Source organism: Salvelinus namaycush, unplaced genomic scaffold (genome assembly GCF_016432855.1).
Source record: "Salvelinus namaycush isolate Seneca unplaced genomic scaffold, SaNama_1.0 Scaffold35, whole genome shotgun sequence".
Classification (NCBI taxonomy): Eukaryota; Metazoa; Chordata; class Actinopteri; order Salmoniformes; family Salmonidae; genus Salvelinus; species Salvelinus namaycush.
Genome location: NW_024060452.1, coordinates 233,122 through 244,621, shown reverse-complemented (window position 1 = coordinate 244,621; position 11,500 = coordinate 233,122). Strand labels below are relative to the sequence as shown.

The 11,500-nt window shown below is 46.7% G+C and overlaps 1 protein-coding gene across 1 annotated transcript in view; it reads right to left on the bottom strand.

The window, feature by feature from the left end:
• Positions 1 to 288: 288 nt before the first annotated feature.
• LOC120040412 (plexin-B2-like) overlaps positions 289 to 11,500 on the bottom strand; it is a 68,346-nt gene continuing 57,134 nt past the window's right edge. Inside the window, exons 25-33 of the mRNA XM_038985580.1 lie at positions 10,660 to 10,816; positions 8,857 to 8,957; positions 7,125 to 7,209; positions 6,696 to 6,847; positions 5,689 to 5,849; positions 2,567 to 2,779; positions 2,273 to 2,348; positions 2,090 to 2,164; positions 289 to 1,105 (exon numbers count right to left, since the gene is read on the bottom strand). Of these exons, the coding sequence (XP_038841508.1) occupies positions 1,001 to 1,105; positions 2,090 to 2,164; positions 2,273 to 2,348; positions 2,567 to 2,779; positions 5,689 to 5,849; positions 6,696 to 6,847; positions 7,125 to 7,209; positions 8,857 to 8,957; positions 10,660 to 10,816 (1,125 nt within the window). The 3' untranslated portion in view covers positions 289 to 1,000. The remainder of the gene's footprint in view (positions 1,106 to 2,089; positions 2,165 to 2,272; positions 2,349 to 2,566; positions 2,780 to 5,688; positions 5,850 to 6,695; positions 6,848 to 7,124; positions 7,210 to 8,856; positions 8,958 to 10,659; positions 10,817 to 11,500) is intronic.

Here is an 11,500-nt window from a genome sequence, read left to right as displayed (position 1 = left end):
TGTATAGGGGAGCGCTGACCCGGAATAGTGACACGGTCATCATGTGAAGTGGTTCAAGGCTGCTGCATCCTATTCCCCTGCATAATGCACTACACGGAGAACCCAACTCAAAAATACATCAACGACAAATACAAATCATGACAAAAACAAAGTGATTAACCAGTCAGAACTAGCCAATGGCAATGCAGATTACACAGTAAGCAACCAATCGATTAAACACAGGATATGACATCATGGAACACCCTGCTTCTTCGCTTCTAGAAACACAAATTAACAAACGTAGTTTTACCCATCCATCCTTTTAAAAAATAATTTCATCTTGGTATGTAAAGCGTCTTTTGCATAAAGTCTGTGCCATAAAAATATATTTACATACAACACCACTCTCCTAACTCTGGTCTACTCTGGAGCACATTAAACATCTGATTATCTGTACAAGCTGTAAGTCATCAACACCAGGTTGTATATCATGGGACTGACAGGTATAGTTGCTATGGTTGGTCAGTGGTGGTGTACCGTATATCCTCCGTAGGCTGGGTTTACAGTCTGCTAGCTCACTCAGGGACTATACCGTAGGCTGGGTTTACAGTCTGCTAGCTCACTCAGGGACTATACCGTAGGCTGGGTTTACAGTCTGCTAGCTCACTCAGGGACTGTACTGAAGGCTGGGTTTACAGTCTGCTAGCTCACTTAGGGACTGTACTGAAGGGCCTTGCTCATTCAGTATATAGGATCCATAGAGTCAGAGAGAGAGAGGGAGACTGATGATTAGGGATCATCCTGTCCAACTTTGGTCCAGTAGCTCTGCTCCTTCACAAGTATTTTCGCCAAAACGCAATAGTTTCCCCACAGTTTCTCATGTCTCTAGGGGGAAGAGATATGTGTAACTCTTCATGGTTGATACTGTAATAGTCTGAAGTCTGCCTCAGTCTCCGGTCCCCCTCATCTTGGTCTACAGAGTGGTCCCATAGCTCCTCCCCCTTTCTCTAGGGGTCAGAGGTTAAAGGTCGGTGACTTTGTTCTCGAGGGCGGCGGCTATCTGCTGCAGCCGCAGAGTCAGCTGTTTACTCTGGGCGGCTGGGTCCTCATCTAAAGACTGGATGATCTGGAGGGAGGGAGGGAGGGAGGGAGGGAGGGAGGGAGGGAGGGAGGGAGGGAGGGAGGGAGGGAGGGAGGGAGGGAGGGAGGGAAATGAGAGAGGACAGAAGAGACAGTCGTAAACAGATTTTCCTACAACAGCAAGTGACATTAATTTGTCTAATTTCCTACAGGACGTAGAGACAATGCAGAGGTAGTCAACCAAGTGGATAGCGCCTTCAAACAAGGAAGTGAGTCCTAAGGTTCTTAACCAAGTGGATAGGGCCTTCAAACCACCAAACAAGGAAGTGAGTCCTAAGGATCTTAACCAAGTGGATAGGGCCTTCAAACCACCAAACAAGGAAGTGAGTACTAAGGTTCTTAACCAAGAGGATAGGGCCTTCAAACCACCAAACAAGGAAGTGAGTCCTAAGGATCTTAACCAAGTGGATAGGGCCTTCAAACCACCAAACAAGGAAGTGAGTACTAAGGTTCTTAACCAAGTGGATAGGGCCTTCAAACCACCAAACAAGGAAGTGAGTCCTAAGGTTCTTAACCAAGTGGATAGGGCCTTCAAACCACCAAACAAGGAAGTGAGTCCTAAGGTTCTTAACCAAGTGGATAGGGCCTTCAAACCACCAAACAAGGAAGTGAGTCCTAAGGTTCTTAACCAAGTGGATAGGGCCTTCAAACCACCAAACAAGGAAGTGAGTCCTAAGGTTCTTAACCAAGTGGATAGGGCCTTCAAACCACCAAACAAGGAAGTGAGTCCTAAGGTTCTTAACCAAGTGGATAGGGCCTTCAAACCACCAAACAAGGAAGTGAGTCCTAAGGATCTTAACCAAGTGGATAGGGCCTTCAAACCACCAAACAAGGAAGTGAGTCCTAAGGATCTTAACCAAGTGGATAGGGCCTTCAAACCACCAAACAAGGAAGTGAGTCCTAAGGATCTTAACCAAGTGGATAGGGCCTTCAAACCACCAAACAAGGAAGTGAGTCCTAAGGTTTTTACCCCGTCATAGTATTTGCTGGCATACTGGTAGAGCTGGTGCAAGGCCGCCTGGGTATTCAGCGTGTCTGTGTGTTCCTGGAGAGCACAAAGAAGGAAGGATGAACCTTATTGTTGTATTCTGATGATGCAATAGAAGACTGCCCACACACAAGCACAAACAGATGTGAGGTCACGTGTACGTACCCTGGACACCTCAGCCAGGTGTGTGTTCATGTCCTGGTCACTGACTGGAACCATCTGCTTGATTCCCTTGTAGTAACTGAGGAGAGACAGAATGATAGAGAGATGAGATGTCTGACTGGCTGCCAGGTCCTACTAACCTATCCCATGTGTTGTTTCTGATGCACTAGAAGAGACAGTAGTACTTCTGGTATGTTCTGACTGCAACATATTCTCTATATCGGCCATGAGTACTGCAGTATCGGCTCATTTGATAGGCAGTCAACCATGAAAAGGGATGAATATGAGAGAACTCACTCGTCCACCATCTTCTTATAGGTGGAGATCTCCTTTGCATAGAGCAGCTTGTTGCTGGGAGATTCCCGGGTCAGTTTGTGTTCCGTCTTGGTGCAGGCGTCCATGAACGTCTGAGCGATGACGGACAGCGACGCGTCCACCACCTCCGTCACGTGCACGTCAAAGATGAAGTGAGGGTTCTTCAGGATGTTCACCCAGAAACGCATGGGCAGGCTGGGGATAGAGAACACACACATTAGTATACACACCATACCGCACAGAGCAACCCAGCATGAGAGCAAGGTGAAACAGTTGCAGGCTATCCATACTAAAAGCCAACTCCTTCCCATCTAATTTAACAAGATAACAGATCCCTTTTCCTTCTGCCTCACAGACAAGCTGAGTCACTCAAACCCAGACATCTTCACTCAACCCAGGAAAGCACAACTCAACAGGTGTGAGTAAGGCTGAATAAAGCCTAATAAATCAGCCTCAGTCCAAAAAGAGATCCTGTTACAGTGGTGTGACCCTCCTCCTTACAGAAGGACTAGTGCTGTGTTATTAAAACGCTGACTGGATGAGTCTGCATCTGATCTCCATCTACCTCTGAATCAGCCTCGGTCCAGTCAATTCCTAATGACTCTACGGTCTGTCTTTGTGTGTGTGTGTGTGTGTGTCTTTGTGTGTCTTTGTGTGTCTTTGTGTGTCTTTGTGTGTGTGTCTTTGTGTGTGTGTCTTTGTGTGTGTGTGTGTCTGTGAGAGAGAGTGTGTGAGTCTTATCCTCCAGGTAACCTCGGGGTACACCGAGCTACAGCCTCTTTAAGAATTTATATTTGTTTGCTGGATGCTCACTCTCAAGGTCTTACGTTCTGTTCTCTCCCTCTATCTCAGTCTCTTTCCTCTCCGTCCCCTCTTGCCAGCTCAGCTTCACACCTGCTCTAACCCCTACAAACCTCTTGTTGACTGGAGACCAGGCCTGGGGAACATTATCCAAGGATACTGGAGTATAATTATCAAGCCTTTTTAGCTGCATCACATATCACATTCACTGAAAGCCCTCATCTAATTGGCTTGCTGATATCCCCTCTTGCTGATATGCGGGAGAGGGGTGGGAGAGATAGAGAGAGGGAGAGAGAGAAAGGGAGAGGGAGGGAGAGAGAGAAAGAGGGTTAGTAAGTGTGTGAAACAGGAGAGAGACTTCTAGGAAGGGACTGAGAATGGAGAGAGGAAAGAAACGGGAAGAAAGAGAGTAAGTGAAAGAGGAGACGATGGAGTGAGAGAGATGTCCCTAGAGTCTAATGAATTCAGTCTACAGCTCTTACTCTGCCACTCATCCCCACCTGTCAATCCAATATACATCACAAGCAGTATCAATATTTAATAGTTCCCACCAACAGTTCAATAATTCACTCTGATAACTTCCAGGGGTTTCAGGGGAGTTAGGACAGTCAGACCCTAGGACTACAACATGGTAAGGAGGAGTCAGACCCTAGGACTACAACACGGTAAGGAGGAGTTAGACCCTAGGACTACAACACGGTAAGGAGGAGTCAGACCCTAGGACTACAACACGGTAAGGAGGAGTCAGACCCTAGGACTACAACACGGCAAGGAGGAGTCAGACCCTAGGACTACAACACGGTAAGGAGGAGTCAGACCCTAGGACTACAACACGGTAAGGAGGAGTCAGACCCTAGGACTACAACACGGTAAGGAGGAGTCAGACCCTAGGACTACAACACGGTAAGGAGGAGTCAGACCCTAGGACTACAACACGGTAAGGAGGAGTCAGACCCTAGGACTACAACACGGTAAGGAGGAGTCAGACCCTAGGACTACAACACGGTAAGGAGGAGTCAGACCCTAGGACTACAACACGGTAAGGAGGAGTCAGACCCTAGGACTACAACACGGTAAGGACTGTCAGACCCTAGGACTACAACACGGTAAGGAGGAGTCAGACCCTAGGACTACAACACGGTAAGGACTGTCAGACCCTAGGACTACAACACGGTAAGGACTGTCAGACCCTAGGACTACAACACGGTAAGGACAGTCAGACCCTAGGACTACAACACGGTAAGGACAGTCAAACCCTAGGACTACAACACGGTAAGGACAGTCAAACCCTAGGACTACAACACGGTAAGGAGGAGTCAGACCCTAGGACTACAACACGGTAAGGACTGTCAGACCCTAGGACTACAACATGGTAAGGACTGTCAGACCCTAGGACTACAACACGGTAAGGAGGAGTCAGACCCTAGGACTACAACACGGTAAGGAGGAGTCAGACCCTAGGACTACAACACGGTAAGGAGGAGTCAGACCCTAGGACTACAACACGGTAAGGACTGTCAGACCCTAGGACTACAACACGGTAAGGACAGTCAGACCCTAGGACTACAACACGGTAAGGAGGAGTCAGACCCTAGGACTACAACACGGTAAGGACAGTCAAACCCTAGGACTACAACACGGTAAGGAGGAGTCAGACCCTAGGACAACACGGTAAGGACTGTCAGACCCTAGGACTACAACATGGTAAGGACTGTCAGACCCTAGGACTACAACACGGTAAGGAGGAGTCAGACCCTAGGACTACAACACGGTAAGGAGGAGTCAGACCCTAGGACTACAACACGGTAAGGAGGAGTCAGACCCTAGGACTACAACATGGTGAGGAGGAGTCAGACCCTAGGACTACAACACGGTAAGGAGGAGTCAGACCCTAGGACTACAACACGGTAAGGAGGAGTCAGACCCAAGGACTACAACACGGTAAGGAGGAGTCAGACCCTAGGACTACAACATGGTGAGGACAGTCAGACCCTAGGACTACAACATGGTAAGGAGAGTCAGACCCTAGGACTACAACATGGTAAGGAGGAGTCAGACCCTAGGACTACAACACGGTGAGGAGGAGTCAGACCCTAGGACTACAACACGGTAAGGACAGTCAGACCCTAGGACTACAACATGGTGAGAAGCAGTCAAGTGTAGAAGAAGGTTGGAGGTACTGAACTATTGTGTGTATACAGTGTGCATATCTGTGCGTGTGGTTACGTGCATGCATGTGTGTGTGCGCGCGTGTGTACAGTGTTCATATGCGTGTGGGTTTTTGTGTCCGTGTGTGTGTGTACCTGTTGGTCTTCCAAATATGGACGGTCTCCTCCTCAACGTTGTCGTGTTTCAGAGCCTGCTCATCCAGGAAGTCAAAGAAGTATTTAACAGCAGGAGGAACCACTGCTCCAGAACACAACACACTGCGGAAGAAATCATCCACAAACTGCTGCAGAGTACCCTGCAACACACCGAGGACACACACACATTAGGACACACACAGTTGGACATATCCACAGCGACTTCATCTTAAGACAGCTAGGTGGGACAACCACATATCATATCAGCTAGTCAGTAGACAGTACCTGACAGACACGGATAAAACATCAGCTCACATTAAGTCCACCCAATCAGTGCGTCTCCTGTCCACCCACCCAATCAGTGCGTCTCCTGTCCACCCACCCAATCAGTGCGTCTCCTGTCCACCCACCCAATCAGTGCGTCTCCTGTCCACCCACCCAATCAGTGCGTCTCCTGTCCACCCACCCAATCAGTGCGTCTCCTGTCCACCCACCCAATCAGTGCGTCTCCTGTCCACCCACCCAATCAGTGCGTCTCCTGTCCACCCACCCAATCAGTGCGTCTCCTGTCCACCCACCCAATCAGTGGGTCTCCTGTCCACCCACCCAATCAGTGGGTCTCCTGTCCACCCACCCAATCAGTGGGTCTCCTGTCCACCCACCCAATCAGTGGGTCTCCTGTCCACCCACCCAATCAGTGCGTCTCCTGTCCACCCACCCAATCAGTGCGTCTCCTGTCCACCCACCCAATCAGTGCGTCTCCTGTCCACCCACCCAATCAGTGCGTCTCCTGTCCACCCACCCAATCAGTGCTACATCTTCTACATGTTCCGGGTCAAATCAGTAATGTAGGAGTAATGTAGGAGTAGTGTAGGAGTAATGTGGGAGTAATGTGGGAGTAATGTGGGAGTAATTATGCACTGTGCTAAAGGTGTTATAACCTTATTACAACTGCTATACGTAGTGCTATAACAGCTGTAGGTAGTGTAGTTATCAGACTGACTAACCTTGACAGAGAGCAGTCGTGTCAGGTAGATCTCAGCGATGGCTTTAGTCGTGGCCTTGGCCTTCAAACTTCCTCTCTTAGATTTGACCTCATCCAGCTCGTCTGCTGGCCGCACCAGGTGGAACACCTTGTCATCTTCCAACAGGGCGTTTTCTACAGGGACACCAGGGACATGTTCAGTGGGCATCAAACGGAAGACAACAGACTCAAACAGGGTGGGACACCTTAAATCTTTTTTGTTTCCTCATGCAAAATGTTTGGCCATAATGAACACGACCCAAAGTTGAGAAGTTTTTCCAAGATGCTGATCTTAGGTCAGTAGTGCATTACCCACCCTGATAGTTAAGGTTAGGATTGGAGGACAGGTAGGCTGATCCTAGATCTGTGCCTAGGGATAACATACTGAGGATATAATAAAAATCGGACTCACTTTCTTCATGGCTGTCCTGGTTCTGGTGGAACTGGCGATGGGTGTGAAGCACTCTGGACAGCACCAGCGTGGCATTGTCTCTCACCTGAAACACACCGTACCAGTTAACACCGTACCACATATAGTTAACACCGTACCACATATAGTTAACACCGTACCACATATAGTTAACACCGTACCACATATAGTTAACACCGTACCACATATAGTTAACACCGTACCACATATAGTTAACACCGTACCACATATAGTTAACACCGTACCACATATAGTTAACACCGTACCACATATAGTTAACACCGTACCACATATAGTTAACACCGTACCACATATAGTTAACACAGTACCACATATAGTTAACACCGTACCACATATAGTTAACACCGTACCACATATAGTTAACACAGTACCACATATAGTTAACACCGTACCACATATAGTTAACACCGTACCACATATAGTTAACACCGTACCACATATAGTTAACACAGTACCACATATAAACACAGCAAAAAAATAAACGTCCCTTTTTCAGGACCCTGTCTTTCAAAGAAAATTCGTAAAAATCCAAATAAATTCACAGATCTTCATTGTAAAGGGTTGCTTGTTCAATGAACCATAAACAATTAATGAACATGCACCTGTGGAACGGATGCTAAGACACTAACAGTTTACAAACGGTAGGCAATTAAGGTCAATATTATGAAAACTTAGGACACTAAAGAGGCCTTTCTACTGACTCTGAAAAACACCAAAAGTAATATGCCCAGGGTCCCTGCTCATCTGCGTGAACGTGCCTTAGGCATGCTGCAAAGAGGCATGAGGACTGCAGATGTGGCCAGGGCAATAAATTGCAATGTCCGTACTGTGAGACGCCTAAGACAGCGCTACAGGGAGACAGGACGGACAGCTGATCGTCCTCGCAGTGGCAGACCACGTGTAACAACACCTGCACGGGATCGGTACATCCGAACATCACACCTGCGGGACAGGTACAGGATGGCAACAACAACTGCCCGAGTTACACCAGGAACGCACAATCCCTCCATCAGTGCTCAGACTGTCCACAATAGGCTGAGAGAGGCTGGACTGAGAGCTTGTAGGCCTGTTGTAAGGCAGGTCCTCTCACCAGACATCACCGGCAACAACGTCACCTATGGGCACAAACCCACCGTCGCTGGACCTGACAGGACTGGCAAAAAGTGCTCTTCACTGACGAGTCGTGGTTTTGTCTCGCCAGGGGTGATGGTCGGATTGGCGTTTATCGTTGAAGGAATGAACGTTACACCGAGGCCTGTACTCTGGAGCGCGATCGATTTGGAGATGGAGGGTCCGTCATGGTCTGGTGCGGTGTGTCACAGCATCATCGGACCGAGCTTGTTGTCATTGTAGGCAATCTCAACACTGTGCGTTACAGATAAGACAACCTCCTCCCTCATGTGTCATTATTTAAACAATTTTAGAATAAGTCAAGGGGTCTGAATACTTTCTGTATAGTTAACACAGTACAGAAACATAGTTTGAGTTTCAAATAGTTCCATTAAACTGTGAAAAAGCAAAACCCAAGATTTCAATGGAATATCTGGCATGCTCAACTCTGAAGCCCAGAAACACTTCAATGTTACTGAATAAAGCCAGCCCTGATAGATATTCACATTAACTACACAGTACGCAGAGAGGCTATTCAGAGAGAACACGAATACAAGGCTGAAGTCCTCAGACAGCCACTCACGTTGTAATGTGCCAGGGTGTTGAGTCTCTTCCACCTGCCCTCCTTCTGTGATGTCAGGTCCATGTCTGACAGGATCTGCCCTGTAGAGCCAGGCCGCCACTCTGTGGACGGGGTGGGAAGTGCACCTTAAACATTAGCATATTACTGAAAGGTGCAGTTGAAGATCGGAAGTTTACATACACCTTAGCCAAATACATTTAAACTCAGTTTTTCACAATTCCTGATATTTAATCCAAGTAAACATTCCCTGTCTTAGGTCAGTTAGGATCACCACTTTATTTTAAGAATGTGAAATGTCAGAATAATAGTAGAGAGAATTATTTATTTCAGCTTTTATTTCTTTCATCACATTCCCAGTGGGTCAGAAGTTGACATACACTCAATTAGTATTTGGTAGCATTGCCTTTAAATTGTTTAACTTGGGTCAAATGTTTCGGGTAGCCTTCCACAAGCTTCCCACAATAAGTTGGGAGAATTTTGGCCCATTCCTCCTGACAGAGCTGGTGTAAGTTCTACCCACAAATTTTCTATAGGATTGAGGTCAGGGCTTTGTGTTGGCCACTCCAATACCTTGACTTCGTTGTCCTTAAGCCATTTTGTCACAACTTTGGAAGTATGCTTGGGGTCATTGTCCATTTGGAAGATCCATTTGCGACCAAGCTTTAACTTCCTGACTGATGTCTTGAGAAGTTGCTTCAATATATCCACATCATTTTCCTCCCTCATGATGCCATTTATTTTGTGAAGTGCACCAGCCCCTCCTGCATCAAAGCACCCCAACAACATGATGCTGCCACCCCCGTGCTTCACGGTTCTTCGGCTTGCAAGCCTCCCCCTTTATCCTCCTAACATAACGATGGTCATTATGGCCAAACATTTATATTTTTGTTTCATCAGACCAGAGGATATTTCTCAAAAAAGTACAAGCTTTGTCCCCATGTGCAGTTGCAAACCATAGTCTGGCTTTTTTATGGTGGTTTTGGAGCAGTGGCTCCTTCCTTGCTGAGTGGCCTTTCAGGTTGTCGATATAGGACTCGTTTTACTGTGGATATAGATACTTTTGTACCCGTTTCCTCCAGCATCTTCACAAGGTCCTTTGCTGTTGTTCTGGGATTGATTTGCACTTCTCGCACCAACGTACGTTCATGTCTAGGATGACGGCTGCGTGGTCCCATGGTGTTTATACTTGCATACTATTGTTTGTACAGATGAACGTCGTACTTTCAGGCATTTGGAAATTGCTGCCATGGATGAACCAGACTTGTGGAGGTCTACAATTTATTTCTGAGGTCTTGGCTGATGTCTTTTGATTTTCCCATGATGTCAAGCAAAGAGGCACTGAGTCTGAAGGTAGGCCTTGAAATACATCCACAGGTACACCTCCAATTGACTCAAATGATGTCAATTAGCCTATCAGAAGCTTCTACAGCCATTACATAATTTTCTGGAATTTTCCAAGCTGTTTAAAGGCACAGTCAACTTAGTGTATGCAAACTTCTGACCCACTGGAGTTGTGATATAGTGAATTATAAGTGAAATAATCTGTCTGTAAATAATTGTTGGAAAAATTACTTGTGTCATGCACAAAGTAGATGTCCTAACCGACTTGCCAAAACTATAGTTTGTTAACAAGAAATGTGTGGAGGGGTTTAAAAACGAGTTTTAATGACTCCAACCTAAGTGTATGTAAACTTCTGCCTTCAACTGTATGTAGACTAACGCACATGCAGAAACATGACATTCATGGTTGTTCCCCCAACTCTTAGCACAGGATAACAATGGTAGAACCGTGTATGTTCTCACCCAGAGCAACACTGTCCACCTTGGGTCTCTGTGAGTAGGGCAGGTTGCGGTACACCTGTTCAATGATCTTCTCCTTCACCTGAGAGATGGTGTCACAGTTTAGCACCTTCACCGGCGTCACGTCTGGTCCCTCCCCGTGCACCAGCATCTGCAGGGTCTGGTTGGACACACACAGCTGTCAATCATCTATCATCCAGAATCACACTAACCTCATGATTAGGTCACACCCACTTGTTTTGGTAGATGATAGCAACATGTTGGGTACAGCTGTCTAAAACAGCATTCTGTAGATGAATTTTCCTCGTGTGTATTGATTATTGGACTAAAATACGGTTTATTGCCTAAATGAATGAAAACAGCATTGGAAGAGAAGACTTGAAACATGATGTCTCTCTATCAGTTCTCCCATAAATCACTGAGCTGATTTCTCATCCAGATGACACGCTGTTTTCACAGAAGTCAATTACGAGAGCCAATCATATTACATGGTCCGTTACGAAACCCAATCATATTAGAGGGTCCATTATGAGAGCCAATCATATTACAGGGTCCGTTACGAAACCCAATCATTTTAGAGGGTCCATTATGAGAGCCAATCATATTACAGGGTCCGTTACGAAACCCAATCATATTAGAGGGTCCATTATGAGAGCCAATCATATTACAGGATCAGTTACGAAAACCAATCATATTAGAGGGTCCATTATGAGAGCCAATCATATTACAGGGTCCGTTAAACCAACCTTATCAGTGGAGTCTGATGGAAACATTTACCTCTAGCCCGTCTCTGCTCCTTATTGAACTCTCTCTCTCTGCTCTCTGAGACACTCTGCTCTCTGAG